This window comes from Dipteris shenzhenensis, chromosome 29, assembly GCF_047967505.1.
Source record: "Dipteris shenzhenensis isolate YYH24624 ecotype China chromosome 29, Dip_SZ_1.0, whole genome shotgun sequence".
Classification (NCBI taxonomy): domain Eukaryota; kingdom Viridiplantae; phylum Streptophyta; class Polypodiopsida; order Gleicheniales; family Dipteridaceae; genus Dipteris; species Dipteris shenzhenensis.
In genome coordinates this window covers 8,438,598-8,454,847 of record NC_141624.1, presented here as the reverse complement: position 1 = coordinate 8,454,847, position 16,250 = coordinate 8,438,598, and the positions used below count along the sequence as shown (strand labels likewise).

The 16,250-nt window shown below is 46.1% G+C and overlaps 1 protein-coding gene across 1 annotated transcript in view; it reads left to right on the top strand.

Annotated features, from left to right (window-relative positions):
- Positions 1 to 1,928: 1,928 nt before the first annotated feature.
- The window catches only part of LOC147882390 (uncharacterized), a 40,516-nt gene continuing 26,194 nt past the window's right edge, over positions 1,929 to 16,250 (top strand). Inside the window, exons 1-4 of the mRNA XM_087400551.1 lie at positions 1,929 to 2,091; positions 2,376 to 3,038; positions 3,134 to 3,953; positions 4,068 to 4,298. Coding sequence (XP_087256677.1) covers positions 2,923 to 3,038; positions 3,134 to 3,953; positions 4,068 to 4,298 — 1,167 coding nt within the window. The 5' untranslated portion in view covers positions 1,929 to 2,091; positions 2,376 to 2,922. The remainder of the gene's footprint in view (positions 2,092 to 2,375; positions 3,039 to 3,133; positions 3,954 to 4,067; positions 4,299 to 16,250) is intronic.

Below are 16,250 nucleotides of genomic sequence, written 5' to 3'. Positions count from 1 at the left end.
TTACTTGTAGTGATTGGGGTACATAATAGTGAGTTGTGAATTGGGGTACATTTGTGAAATCTCATGATTTGTGTAAATAATAGTGAGTTGTAGTAAGGAAAATTAATACCATGCTCCCCTCAATCCTCCATGCATTTTCATTTTCTTCATTCATTCCCCCATTGCCAGCTCACTATTATGGGCAAGTAAGACAATTAGCATCAAAATTGCCTTATTTTTTTCAAGACCTATCTTCCACCATTTTACGATAACGTTTGAGCATCAAACTCGAATGCTCATGGGTGCCAAAGGGTACATGCCTTGTCACTACTAGACTCCTTGTTTTGGTGCCCTTAATCTTTTGGTATAATATTGCCATTTTCTCTTACCAAGGTTATGAGCTTGCATGCATTTTGAACATTGATGTGAGTAGTGGGGCAATGCCCTATTCTACCATTTAATATATTACTTCGGCTTGGGGGGGGATACGGGGTCACTATGTAGAAATACCCTATACCATCTACATTTTGGGGGTGATTAAAAATGCCCTACTTACATTTGGATTTTCAAAAAACTTACACTAGCAAGTTATAGCATTAAGTCATTGTTCGATTATGTGATGCCCACATAAAACAAAGTTGTGTTGTCTAACTAAATGTTTTGTACCATCATAGGGGTATGTTGCCCTCAATCTTGCATGTGCGATCAATTTGTGGGTATGATGACCCCATGTGCCTAGATTACATGCAATAACCTTGCATTTGAAGTGAGGTGGAATGACTAAATTGTGCTTCTTAAGTGAGGTGGGAATGATTCCATTGTGCTTGATGAGGCTCGTTGTTGTTGCGGGCATTGAGGTTATTCTATGCCATTTTACCAAGGATAATACCCATACAACTGGTATTTGCTGTGCCTCTTTACAACATGATAGCATCCTCGATAAAAATGCATGTTGGATAGGATGCGATTCTCAACTTAACATCATCTAGCTACATCATCACTCCAATAAGTCAACACTAGAGTTTGACTACTATGTCACTACCCTTTTATGATAACGAAGTCAACATTGAGTTTTTGACTAATATATATGCCTATCTCAAAAGCTGAGGACATTCTCGTCACATGTGCACTCCTTCCCAAGAGATTTTGGGAGGTGTTCTTCTTGGGTCTTGGGGAGGAGCTTGTTGTGATAAATTGTCAAATGCTACACTACAAGAGGAGAAGCTATGAAGCAATTTTTAATGTATAGGTTCGAACCCAGGTGAAAATCTATGTAGTCCATGCACAATGGTCTGTTTGCTTTGGATCTTGTAGCACTCATGGGAACATAGCTAGCGATGCCAAAAGCACCACAAGCTCCTAGTGTTCCATTACAGGGCATATCCCATGGTAGGGAATTGGACTCCCTGTTTTGGCGAAGAGGAAAAATATAAAATTTCACCAGGAAGATCGCTTGCGAAGTCGGCAATCTATTTTCACGGCTACCTTCCATGAATTTTGGTGAAGGTAGCTGTGAAAATAAGTTGAGACAGAATTGAGGGGCATTTCAGCCAATTAGCTGCGAGACGATTTTCGCTGCTCCATTCCTGAGACTTCGGTCATCACCCCAAATTTCGGAGATGTTCCCACGACGAGGAGGTGGTACCTATTTTTCTGATACCTTGCGGGAATGTCCTCTTGGAGTCTAAACGAGCTGGAATCTTGCTAATTCGGAATCATCATAATTAATAGCGGGCCCTCAGGAATCTGACACGTGGCGAACTGTGATTGGATAAGGAGATATCCATTGAAATGAAGGGGGGAATGTGGGGAGGAGGGAGCAATAGGCGAGGAAAGGAGACGTGGCAGGGTGTAGGCCGTGCGATGAGAGATCCAACGGTTGGAAATGCAGAGGATTTGTGCATGGGAAACAAAGAGGGTTTAAGAGCAAGGGGTTTAATGACGTTGAAGGTCTGGCTATGGCGGACAGAAAATCCTTGTTTTTGCATTTCAGGTTGAAGCTCCCCTCCACTTTGGCTATGGCGGATTGGAGCTCATCTCTCTTTGAATTCGTTCCCAGTTTTGGCTGTGGCCGTCTCTGGCTCCCCCTTTCACCTTCTCTCCTCCTTTCAGGTCGGTTCTCATCCTCTTCCGTCGTTTTAGAACGTTCTGCTCAATCCCGCAGTTATTAGCTTGGCTCTGGCGTTCGTATTCAGTCTTTCTTTGCATCGTTTCATATCCTCTCCTCTGAGATTTAGCCAGACGGTCGGTCCTCTCGCACCTTGTCTATACATTGGCTATGGCGGTTTTGCAGCTCTCATCCGCAGTAGACACATTTCGCCGACTAGCATTTGAGCAGAAAATGTAATATCAACCCTTCAGCCCTGAGACGTTTCTCTCCCTTGTGCGCATTACAGGGTCTCAAGCGAGATATAAGTAATTAAAAAGGCTGTCCAGTACTTCCCCTTGCAAATCCCAGACCGGCTGGGGCACTTTGGTCCAGAATTTGGACGCCCGAATATCGAATCGTGCTGTTCCTCCACAAGGAAGTACATTTTATAGTGGAGCGTCTCCGTGAAGGGAAGGAAAACGGGAAAGCCCCAAGTTTTAGCAGGCAGCAAAGAGGGTTTAATTCAGTAGTTTTTGAAACTGTCGCAAAAGGTGACACACTGCAGAAGTAGGGGTGTTGAAGCTAAACGAATCTTGTCAAGACAGATATATTTGGGTGCTTTTTCTGGAGTCGCTTTGCAATCCTCTATATCTCAAATCTTCCACATAGTGGTAGTGCTATTACGGTTTTTCAAGTGGAAGGAGAGTTGGAGAACAGGAGCTATGAATATCTAGTACGAGTTTTACAGTTTGGCCCACAGCCTGGCCCTCGAGTTTTGAAAGTCCACCGGATTTTCCCATACTCCTGTTTGTTTCCTAGCTTCTATTATCTTTAAGTGCGTCCCATGCAGTATCATGGCGGCAATTGCTCTTCGTCAGTGCCCTTGTAACTTTGTTCAGCATTGGAATTCAGATGTCTCTCTGATTCATTGGTGCCAAAGTGCCTCTCTGAGCAGCTGTTCTTCAACAAGGTATTAACTTTCTCGTCATTTTTAAAATTATTTTGGCATGACTAGTGATACTTCTATCGCCATGAGAAGCCTCACTGTTCTTCCTCCCATTCTAGGCCTTTAAAGTCATCATTACATTTCCGATCTGGGAAAGTTGCATCTTCTTTTGCGTTGAAATACAAACATGTAAAGCGCCTGATCAAGGTTGAAGCCACGGTAGCTGTTGAGACCCGAATAACTAGTGATGAGGCAGTTGCGGCAGCAGCGGCAGCAGAAGCAATAGCCTTAGCGAGGGCAGCTGTTGAAGCAGCTAGGGATGCTGCAGCGCTTGCAAGTTCTCATTCTTGGCAAGAATCAGTTGAAGATTTTCCTTCAGAGACAGATATTCTTAGACTAGAGAGAGCAAGGTTGAGTAACATGGAAACAGATATTTTTGAGGACCTTGAGAAGAAGTTGAGTTTGGTTGACTTTGGGGAGGTTGGCTCTTCTTTTAATGATCATCATGACCAGGGTCATTTATCAAGTTCAGACGATGCTGGAGAAGTAGGCATCTCCTTGAGAAACAAGCAAGACAGGGTTCATTCATCTTTGGGAGTGGAGGTACCTTGTACTTTGGAACGAGGACAGATGGAAGCAAATAAAGAGGCCCTGTACACTAGAAAGGGGGAAACTGTTGTTGCCAAATCCAAGCGACATGGAGAGAGATTAGCAAAACGGAAAAGGGCTAATGCTAAATTGGGAGAGGCAGCAGCAGCTGCAGCAGCTGCTGCTTCTGCAGCAGTGACAGCCAAATCTACCAAGCAGAGCAGATCAAGGAAGGCCCCAGTACAAAATTTGGTGGCTGATCCCATTCGGTCGTTTTTACTGACTAATGGATCGAGAAGATCTAAGCTTCTTACGGGTGCTGAAGAGGTTGAGTTGTCTCGTAAGGTTCAGGTAATGAGTGGTTAATGAATCTTTAGTGTGCGACTCAGTGATTTTAGTTGTATAGGAGTCGATCATGGAATTGTGGGTGATTAAAAGAATGGTTTCTTTTGGTGATCTGTGCAGGATCTTTTAGTGTTGGAGGCAGTGAAGGCAAGTTTGCAGGAGCAGATAGGAAGAGAGCCTACATTGGGAGAATGGGCGAAAGCGGTGGACATGGAGATTGGTCCCTTTTCAAGTCGATTGAATGAGGGTCGACGGTGCAAGGATAGGATGATCCAATGTAACCTTAGGCTTGTGGTCTCAGTCGCAAAAAAATACCAGGGAAGAGGAATGAGCGTGCAAGACCTCATCCAGGTTTGCAAGTTTTTTCATGTGCTTGCTTTATTCTTTTCTAGAAGTTGATGACCGTTTTATAGTTCATGTGTACCCATGTGTGTGTGGGGGGGGGGAGTGTGTGTGAGAGAGAGAGAGCGATGGAGCTATCCGCCTCTGCACAGACAGCCCCATCTTCATCCCTGATTCTGCCCGTAGAGTCCTCGTCCGTACAGTCCCCTGCTACACCCCTACTGTCTGCCCCGTCTTCCGTACAGCTGCTGTCAGCTGTACGGATATCCGTACAATCTTCGCTCGATTTGCCTTCCGTACCATCGCCTGTACAGTCTCCCGTACCTTCTGCGTGTTTTGCAGACCCTCCCGTACAGTCCGTTGTCCCTGCTGTACGGCCTTCCGTACAGACTGTACGGTCGACCGTACAGCATGTACGGATGACCGTACAGTCTTCTGCTCAGCCACGTCCCCCTTCTGTCTTTTCTGCTTTGACACCTCCTTCTGCCCCTGCTCCTACTCGTGTGTTTCTTCGCCGAAAGCCTGGTGGTCTGCCTGCCTCTCCTTTTATCAAATCGGCAAAGCTGGATGGTTTTGATGGCCCTTCTTCTTCACTCCAGCTGGATCTTCTTCGCCAATTGTGCTTTGCCTCTATCATAGAAGTTCCTTCATCGAGTTTCCCGCTTGTTTGCTCCATGGATTCTGCCCTTTTGGTCTCTGGTCTTCAACAGGCTCAACAATTTGGAGTCTGCCTCTACTTCATGGGCAGGGTTTTATCTTCAGCTCAGCTCCGTCATTGGGCTGATGTTGCAGTGGGTCTGGATTCTATTTCTTCCTTTGTCTTTCTAGGCAAAGGATTTTACTATGCCCAGTGCTCTTCGACTGAGGTGGTTGAGCGCCTTGTTAATGATGCTCGTGTCCTTGGAGGGGGTTTCTTTGCTTATGTTATGCCCTGGGATCCACTTTTTGATCCTTCTGCAACACTTCTGACTCACTGATCCGGTTTGGATCACTCTCAAAGTGCTGCTTGTGCCTCTTATTCAGCCTCTTCCAACTCTTGCAGCTTTTTTGGGAAGGCCTCTCCATATTCCGAGACAGGAGTTCTTGCAAGCCTCTCGTGATGTTCGTCTTTGCATTCTGTGGGATATGACGCAACCCGTGCCATCCACTCTGGATCTTGATTTGGGATTTGCTCATCCGTTGCGCATCGGGCTCCATTTTGCATCTTTCCCCACTGCATGTTATCGGTGCCGACAGGTTGGCCATTTTGCATGCGCTTGCCCTTCCATATCCAGGCCCATACCACCTGCTCCTTCTTCAGCTGTCAAGGTTACTCTCCCTTCTCCTCCGGTTTTTGCTATGACTTCTTTGGTGAACTCCTCTACTGCTCCGAAGCACTACTGGAGGAAGGTTGATAAATCACAGGCAAATCTTCCTCTTGCTGAAGTAGCTCAGGATTGCACTCTGTTTGAGCACCATCGGTTTTCTTCTACTCAGGATATGGATGTAACCATTGGAGAGGGCAAGTTACAAGATAATACGCATGTTATTTCTCAGGATACTGCCCCTGCTCCTATTCAGATTGATCCTTCGAATGAAGCTCAAATGCAAAATCTTATTTCATCAGATGTAGCTTCTTTATCGGAAGACACAGATGTTGAGTTAGCTTCTATGCCTTTGATGCCTGTGCCAGAGTTGATGCCTCTACTGCTCCGAAGCACTACTGGAGGAAGGTTGATAAATCACAGGCAAATCTTCCTCTTGCTGAAGTAGCTCAGGATTGCACTTTGTTTGAGCACCATCAGTTTTCTTCTACTCAGGATATGGATGTAACCATTGCAGAGGGCAAGTTACAGGATGATACGCATGTCATTTCTTAGGATACTGCCCCTGCTCCTATTCAGATTGATCCTCCGAATGAAGCTCAAATGCAAAATCTTATTTCATCAGATGTAGCTTCTTTATCAGAAGACACAGATGTTGAGTTAGCTTCTATGCCTTTGATGCCTGCGCCAGAGTTTTCTTCTGTCAGGGATGCAAAAGTACCTTTTTTATTGGAATCTTTCCATCCTATGCTACAACAGGTTTTTGACCCTTTGATTAAAAAATTTCGGGTACCAGCCTATATCAAGAAGAATCATAAGGGCAAGAAACAGCTTGTTTTTATTGATGGTGTAGTTTCATCACTGCATCAGTTTTTACAGAGCAACAATTTGAAGCTGGAGGATGCTGTGTTTGATTCTCCTCCAGCTTGATATGTAACTTTTTACTTGGTTACCTCATGACTTTTGCTCTGAGGTTTTACTTGTAAAAACTTTTTCCTTGTACTTATTGGTGGGTTTTTACCTCTTTTTGAGGTTTCCCATGCAGAAATATAAAGATTTTACTTTTAAAAAAAAAGTGTGGAGAGAGAGAGAGAGAGAGAGAGAGAGAGAGAGAGAGAGAGAGAGAGAGCATGCTTTCATTTCCCTTGGGATGTCCCTCCACTTGCCTGCTTCCAATAGTTCATGAGAGGTTGTCCTCATTTTTACAGATTTAGTACCTGTTCAATCTTCAAGAGAGAGACATCTTCTGTAAGGTAATCCTGTCCAGTGTGGATCGGCTAAGGGTTGATCACCTTCACGTAGAATTCCATCCTCTTTTTGGTTCTTGCTTCATATTGTAGAAGATTTTATGCGTCATAGACTTTCGTAATGGCCACACTATCTCTCTCGAGCCATCCATTTCATCCTTGCTTTGTGCCAGCCCTTGTGTCTATAGCTACTTCCTGCCTTTGTATGGCAATATGTTTACATCCACCGTCGTCACTTTGTTTTTGTGTTGGATAAGTTGGCAGCGTGCCCGTCCCTCCAAGGATAGCATACCTATTCCTACTCGTAGGTTGGGGGAGGGGGTCTGCACCTTGATCTGCACCTTGATCCCCAGTTCGTCTATGATGAATCTCTTTTGTACCCTTTCTATTCTCTTCCAATCCTCTTTGGCAAGTCTAGGGGCCTATGCTTGGCATCCATATTGGATCATGTGTGCACTAAGATAGTATACGAGAATTATCTCCTTGTAAGAGCAAGGGATGCTTGCTGTAGCAACCTCTCCAATCCTCCCTCAGATAGTGCAGAAATAAATTGAAATTTGAACCCATAGTATATTGAAAAGTACAGCATAGAATGAAGGGAAAAGTACATAGTTGTGCCATTGCTTCTCCCTGCTCGTTGCTGCTCTCCCTCTCCCCCTAACTTGCTTCACCTTGCTCCCACACCCTCCCTTCCGCCTGCTTCCCTCCCATCTCTTTCTTTTGCAACAAGGCGGGCTTTGTATCGATCTATGCTGCCATCAGATTTCCTTTTTAATTCGTAGACCCACCGGGTTCCAATAGCATGCTTGCCGGGAGGGAGATCTACTAATTCCTAGGTGTCATTTTTAGCAATGGAATGTAACTCAGCTCTCGTTGCATCCATCCGCTCTTTGCTATCAAAAGCATCTTTATGGCACAGAGGCTCTTCATTGCAAGCTGTAGCAAGGAGTGCAAACTCAAGAAAGTGACCATGCTGTCTATTCCCTGATCTTGTCCGGGCAGCAAAAGGCTGATCTTGTTTGTTGTCCCTCAATGTATCAAGAAGCCGTTTGGGAACTTGCCTTTGCTGTCTATTGACAGCTCTTTCTTCAATGACTGCATCATGAATAGTGGGATCATTTTGTGCCGGAAGAGAAACCTGCAAATCAGCATGAGGTAGTGGCTGATTATTGCTTGGTGGAGGGCCTGCAGGAGGCTGATGTTGCTGGTCAAAGTCCTCTTCTGAGGATGGTAGAGGTAACCAAGATTCAAAGGCATCAAACATGTCAACATCTGGCTTAGCGTTGCAGTCTACAAGAGGAGAAGCTGGATGTTCAGCAAAGATTACATCTCTACTGACAATAATCTTCCCAGTATTTGGTTGATGTAACCGATACCCTCTGCTCTCCTGGTTGTAACCAATAAATATGCATTTGATTGCCTTATCATCAAGCTTATGTCTCAGCTGAGAATCGAGATGGTACATGAACATATGCAAGAGACCCAAAAACTCTCATGTGTGAAAGTGAAGGCTTCCTGCCTTTCCATGCTTCATAAGGTGTAACAGTTTTCAATGCCGGTGTAGGTGATCTATTTAGCACATAGTTGGCACACATCACTGCATCAAGTCAAAATTTATTGGGCAAAGACTTGGCCTTAAGCATGTATCTGGCCATCTCCATTGTGGACCTGTTTTTCCTTTCAGAAACAGGATTCTGTTAAGGAGTGTAAGGAGTAGTACATGAGTGAATAATGCCCTGTGAAGAGAGAAATGCATCAAACTCCTTTGACATATACTCTCCCCCCCTATCTGTGTTGAGGGTGACAAGCTTGCATCCTGATTCATTCTCAACTATATTCAGCCACCTCTGAAAGCATAAGAAAACTTCAGATTTGGCTTTTAAAGGATATATCCAGCAATATCTTGTGAAATCATCAGTGAGAGTCATGAAATACTTATATCCCCCAATGGCATTTGTCCTCATTGGGCCACAGACATCACTGTGTACTAGCTGCAATTTCCTTTGTGAGAGTTTTGGACAATTCTTTTGAAAAGGAAACCGATGCATCTTACCCAAAAGACAACCCTCACACACATGTTTGGAAACTGTGTGAGTTTGAGGTACATCATTTGCCATTTGCTATGAATGTAGTTTTGCAAGAGCTCTATAATTGAGATGACCCATTCTCTCATGCCAAAGATGAGTTTCAGCAAGCTGTGAATCTGAAATTGCAAATGCTTCAATAGAAAGTGCAGCTGAGTGATGATCAAGGTGATAAAGCCCCTTTTGCAAAGTGCCAGTGAGAACTATGGCATTGTCATCATGAAGATCATAAACTAGGCTTCTGTAGCCATCAAAAATCACTCTGAAACCTGAAGTGGCAATTGCTGAAATTGAAATCAAGTCGACTTCAATCCCAGGCACAAAAAGAACATTTGTCAGAGTGACTGGATGGCTTTGAAATGGATGTGAGCTGCACATCTCCAATTCCTTTTACAGCATATGAAGCATTATTAGCACATGTGTCAGTCCCCCCTCGAGGTGCATCAACTAAAGAATGAAACAATTGTCTGCAAGATGTGACACGCTTGGAAGCACCACTATCAAAGTACCAGGAGTGAGCATCATTAGCAATAAAGAATGCATCAGCTTTGGAGGGATTAAATGAGCAATGGACAGCCCATGCCCAATCATCCTGAAGAGCATGTGCATGTGAAGCATCTTTTGGCTCATGGGATTCAATAGCACGAGAGGCATTAACTGTCAATCCTGCTTTCTTTTTCTCTGAAGCAATGCGCTTCCTGCATTCTGAAATGTCATGTCCAGGCTTGCGACAATAGTTGTATTTTTAGATGCATGGGAGGAATTGCAGCTGTTATGCGCAGATTTTGGCTTGCCCATAGGCTTGGAAGCCTTGCCTCTGCGTGTCTGCTGTGAAGCAAATGCATGATCAGGAATAATGGCTTGTCTATTAGCTCTACTTTGCTCTTCCTGCAAAAGCAAAGTAACTAGCTGATCAAAAGAATAGTGGTCTGGATTACCCATGGCCACTAATCGAAGGGTTGTAGCAAACCCTTGATATGTATCTGGCAGTCCATTCAATGTGGTACTGACAAGCTGTGAATTTGGCACCACCTCATCAATGCTGGCAAGTTTTTCCATGAGGTCCTTGACCTTTGTCAGGTATGCATCCATAGAGCATGGTTGTAAGACACGTTAAGACACGACACGTCACGTTAGACAGGCTTCAGACACGAGTGTCTAAAGTGTCTTAAAGATAAGACACGTAAGATACGCCATTGTGGTTATAATAATAAATATTTAATCAATATATGTATAAGTATACAAATGTACAACTTGCTAGCATAGCTGAGTACAGGGACCATCCCAAAAAGTTCGAGAGTTAGAGGAGGGCTGCGAGGAGATGGCTGGACACAACACAATATTTTCTGTCATTGTGCAAAAATGAAACCCGTACATTATGCAGATTTCTTATGGCATCAACTCTTTCAACCAAGGCTCCCCCAAAATCACAAGGTACTCTTTCTAGTCAAACCTTATAGGAAAAATGTGGAGACACAACTTTGTTAACATGCTTAACACCTCTAGTTAACTTTCTTCACCGCTTTCATGCACCACATGCACACATTATCTCCTAACGCACTTTCATGGAAGTATCACTTTTTGATACAAGCTTTAGGATTATGCCCACTTCTCTTGAAACCTTTGATCTGCAAGCAAACACAAAAACACACCAAACGTGAGGAAATTGAGCAAGCTGCTTACCACCCAACCACGACATCTACGATATGTGATCCCGAATCAGGAGATGTCCCCTCTGAGCCACGAGTTGAGCTACTGGCACGAACTCCGAACCAGATCCTAACCAGCCTGGTGTCCCATACCACCAGGTGGCGCTGTGAAGCTTGGGATCTGCTACTGGGCCTTGGGCTATGCTATGATGCAGGCGCGCGTGGGCAACTCAATCCAGGATTAGACCTAGCACCTCTCCCATTGGCTCCCTGAGAATTGAACCTCTGGGCCCCTTATATAGACTCGGGCCCCAAGCGCCAAAAATAGTGAAGACCTCTAACTGGTTTGTACGCTTGCCACTCAACCCGAGAATCAAGCCTGCCTAGCTCTAAGCCTCCCCAGGCTACCTGAGCTAGTCTTGTGTACCCAGTACACGTTGGATACCAATCCGTGCACATGACAATAAGATTGGACTGCAGCCATGTTAGAAATCAACCAACAGAGGGTACGCACAGTGGAAGATTGATAGAATAGCTCAGGAGCTCACACAGTGTGTGTGGGGAGTGGAATCACAAACTTCTTTAACTTATGTGCATCAAATAGATGTGCAGATTCATCAATAGACAATGATCTAGCCAGATATAGAAGCTACCAAAACAATATATTTCCGTCCAAAACTATGGACACAACAAAAGAGAGAGAGATCCAAAGTCCCACCAGAGCGTGGTGCTTTGATCATACCACAAGGTACTTCTACTATCTGCCGGATATCTCTAGACTTGAGCCCGCGTGCTCCACCTCGAGCTTATGTGGACTCTCTGTCCTGAATGATCCCCTCCACCTTACTGCATGTGTATCAGCCTAGGTTGGCAGCACCTTGCTGAGCTAGGTTTGCAGCTCTCCAGCATCAAATGGCCTGTATGACTTAGCATATGGCATCTTGCTGCCCATAAGAGTGGGAAACCTTGGAAATGGTGCGGCTGTTGATTTCCTATCATGCCAATCCGTCACCTTAGACTTCTTCTCAGCCTCATTTGCATTCCCATATGCGTTGTCCGCTGTCATCTTATACTTGCTGGCATATTTGGGCTCAAACACCTCTACCAATTGGGCTGCAGGCTCAATTGTTTGAGGGTTATGTGCCTTAACATTTGCAACGAGAGAAGGAATCAATCCCTGGATGAAACGCAACAACTTCCCTCTCTCAGATACGTCCTGTACAAACAAGGAAAGTCTCCAAAAGCGCTGCAAGTACTTTTGGACAGTGCTAGTCTGCTACAATGAATAGAATTCAGCCCCAGTATGAGTGGGGATACAAATGGGGTGATCATTAACTCCTTGAACTCCTTCCATGTGGCTGGCCTTTGAGGCGAGTCCCTCATATAACCCAGCCTCTCTACCAAATGCATCACTTTGGAATGATGGCATGCCAAAGGGCTGAGAAGAGGATTGGCCTCTCCCAGGTGTGTGGGCTGTCATATAAACCAAAACCAGCTCGAGGTAGACTCGCTAGTGCGGCGAAAGGAGCACTAACTGGATGCATACCAACGGGTCGACCCAAAAGAGATGGCTCAGCTTGCATGGATTCAGAAAAACGTGAGCCAAAAGATGGCCTGACATCCCCATGTTGAGGTACCTGCAGCGGTCTGGAAGACTGATGCTCATAGGCACGAGGGGCATCTACCATAAAACCCCTGCGTGGAGCAGAAAAACATCATGACTGTCTGAGGCTGAGTTGTGGGGATCTCTGTACCACCAGTGGATGCACCCATTGTAGAAGGCAATTGCTCATGCTGAGTAGACTCGTCACTATCATGCAATGTATCCAGAGGGGAACGCTTGGGTGGCATGGTGGTTGTTCGGGAGAGAGTAGCTCTAACACAGTTGATGTAATGAGTACCTGATGTAGTGTGTAAAACCACTAAGAAGTCTGATGGAGAAGCTTAGGAGGAAGATCGATGAAGAGGCGTCAAAATGGAGTCGAAATGACTCCTAAGGGGCTGTGACAGGCTCCTAAAAGAGGCTGGAAATTTGACCCCTTTTTTTTTCTCGTCTTTTTTTTTTTGTGGGTTTTTTGGGTGTGTATGTGTGGGGGGTTCTTATGTCAACTAGGACTGTTAGGGCAGCACTAACCTAAGACCTCTATGACAATTAGTACATTCTCTTAGTCTAACCCAACCCAACCTACTAACTGAATCCTAGTTAGGTTAGCGTAATTGACCAACTAACCTAACCTAACTTAACCCGTGCTAACTATCTTAACTAGACCTACTAACCTAACCTACCCCAACTACCTAACCCTAACCAGCCTAACTTGGCCTACCCTAGTCAATACCTTAGACTAAGGTCTAAGGTGGGAAAAAATAAAGGCGAATAATGGTGTCGCGGCGGCGGCGTGGACGGAGCAGGAGGTGGTGCGGTGACGGGTCGAGGTGGTCGATGGGAAGGCAAAGGTGTCACGGGATTGGTGAAGGGAGATGCGTCTTGGAAGGCTGCGTGGGCGGAGCAAGAGGCATCACGGTGAGCAGGAGCAATTCCCATCACGGAAGGCAGAGGCGTTGGTTGGGCCGTCTAAGCAAGCGACGGAACTACCGTCCCTCTGGTTGGAGAAGTCCGTTGTTGCTGCTGACCATTGTCATTGGCTCCCTCCGGTCCTGGTTTGCACAAGGCTGCTCAAGTTGGTTCATGTTTAGCCTGTAGGAGAGCTGGTTACGGTTCGATGAAGATAGTCGACGTTGGGTTGTTGTAGATGGTGGTTCTTTGTTGCCTGTTGATCGTTGGCGTCACCCGTCGTTTGATTGCTCAGCGTTCATGCTTGGAAGAATGCTTGAGGCTGTGTCCTTTCTCACGGTTGGATAGCAGCTCAACGATTGATGGAAACACAAAGGTGCCAGAAACGGATGCTTTGATACCAATGCAATGAAAGAGGTCGGGGCTGAATTGGTGAAGCGCCAGAGATGGTAGGAAAGGGGGAAGAGGAGAGGGGAGAGGAAAGAGGAGGGAGAGAGATAGGAGGGAAAGGGGTAGAGGGAGAGGAAGAGAGAGAGAGAGAGAAGGGGTGAGGGGAAGAGAGATAGAGAGAGATTGTGAGAGAGTGTAGGCAGCACGTAGGAGGAAGGAGGTGGGAGTAGATATGATTAGATGTCACATTAAAAGGTACACAAATAGGGGTGGATGGGGACACTTATAGTAAGCTGTTTGGATCAGAGGCAGCGTGCAATCCAAGGTTCATACTTGCTGCATGGATCACTTTGGCACGAATTTTGAGGCCAATTGTTGCTGTCACGTGAAAACCCTTGCGGCACCCGGAGCAAGGATACTTGGCGTTGGAAATTTTGTACACTTCTCGAGATATGTGCGGAGCTGTGGTAACTGAATTGCCAATAAGATAGAGTGCTGGGAGAGAAGGGTAAGGAGCAAAACACAGCAGGGACGAGAAATAAGGGGTGGACCCCCCCGAAGGTCTTTATTGCAATAGAATAATCTTTGTACAAGTGGCTCTTGAAAGAGCATAGAACTGAGTACAATTCAGAATGAATCTGGGAGGCTAGAGGCCTTTCTTTTATAGACTATGCCTACCAAAAAGTTAGGGCCTGCTTTCTAAAAGCTACTTTTACCAAAAGCTAAGCTTTTAGTCTTTTTTCTTCTAAATCTGGTGCCTTGGAGCTTTTGGGCGCCTTTTTATTCTTGTGGGCCCTCTTTTAAAGAGGCGCCCCCCCCTTGTCCTTTCTTGAGCCTTGTGGGACCTGCTTTTTGTGCTTTTTGTGAGTTCAGACAGCACATAGAAATTTCAAGGCTGCTAGGCCAGTGCTTACCATGCAAGACACCTGGCTAGGGATTGCAAGAGGGGTCTGGGCAGAGACCCCCCTCAGCCGCGCCCTAAGTAGAGGGCTGCTCGTGTAGAGAGCGCATCATGGGATAGGTCAGCGGATTGAGTCCCAGACACCCTGGATAGAGCCTTTTGGAGGGGCTTGGACTAGGGTGAAGTGCAAAAAGCTCAATAAGAATGCCTTGAAGAACCATAGATGACGCGTGAGACCTCGAAATTGCATGAGGGCAGACTTGGAGGCATCCATCCAGTCATAGGGAAGTAGGTACATGACGCCTTAGCGGACCGTCCTGGTACCTCGGAGGATGAGACATTTTTTGACGTTTAGACATATCTACAGGCGAGAGGAGGACAAAGTCCGCAGGCGTGAAGTAGGATCACGGAGGCCCTTCAACTTCAACAACTATTGACTCATTGCCCCTCCCAAACTCCTCTTTTGTCGACTTTTCTAGTCCCCCTTCCACACCCGCTCCCACTCCCTCCTTTCGTCGACTTTGCTAGTCCCCTCCCTGGCACTGGGTCCCTCCTTCTCACCCCGTGCCTTTCTTTCATCGACTTTGTCCATCCCCGCACTCGCTCTCTCCTTCTCTCTCTCCCCCCCCCCCCCCCCCCCCCAAAGCCCCTCCTGCCCCTCTAGTTGCTTCACCCCCACCACTCATCCCTCCCTCGTCAGCTCTCCACCTCCTTCTGCAGCTAGCTGCAGTGTTGGCTGTTGCTTCTTCCTCCTCTCGCCCCCCCTGCGCTAAACCCAAAGCCGTCGGGCAAGGGCGTTGCAGAGCATCCCCTTCCTTCTTAAGTAGAGGCCTCTTGTCACAGACTCAGTCTTTCTCTCAGCTTTAGGACACTGCTTCATCACAAAAGGCATCTCCAAGAGGTTTCTTCTCTTAGCTTCTAGGCCCAAAGCCTCGCCTTGGGCAACCTTTGTCGAGGGACTTTTGGAGGATCAAACCATGGAACTACCTGGAGATAGCCGATGAGTATCCCCTTGTCTTGGAGATGATAGTTATGATTCTGGAGCCCGCAAAGGAGTCTCAATTGGAGGATCAAACACGTGGATCAGACACACGACATCCAAGATAGTGAGATATCTTGGATGCCAGGTGGGCATAGACGTTACAATAGAGTAGTAGATTGCCCCGGTTTTAGAAAGCGTGTGGTGCAAGCTTCTTTATTGGAGCTCGGGGCAGCTTAGGTGCCATATAGGAGAGGCCTTCTCTCTCTCTCTCTCTCTCCCGTTTGGAGGATCAATCACGTGGATCATATGGGTCTTGATACTTTACGCAGATAGCTCCAGTTAGGTGCTTATTAGTGGACATATAGGAGAGGCCTTCTCTCTCTCCTGTTTGGAGGATCAAACACATGGATTAGATGGGTCTCAATACATGCACATAGCTCCAATTAGATGCTTATTAGTGGCCATATAGGAGAGTCCTTCTCTCTCTCTTGTTTAGTTCGTCAGGGCTGCCCCCTTGTCCCCTTTCCTTTTGTATTCGTGACGGAGGCTTTGGGCTGCTTCTTGCGCTCGCAAGTTGCGGGTCCTATAGAGATGAGGCTCCCAATCCGACAGGAGGAGAAGATGCTGGATTCAACATTTGCAACACTTTATGTGGAGGGTTCCGTAGTGAGCCTTTAGATGGTCAACGGTCAGGGAGGCTTTAGCCACCCACTGTGACATCTGGAGTCGGCCAAATTAGTTGGCTTCCTTATAACAAATGAGGTTCAAGAGGTTTGAGATTGGGGGACGACTCTGGGCTTTAGATGGAGAGTGCGGGGGCAGATATTGAGATTTCTTGGAGGCGTGGTTGGCATAGACGTTACAACAGAGTAGTAGTTTGCTCGGGTGTTAG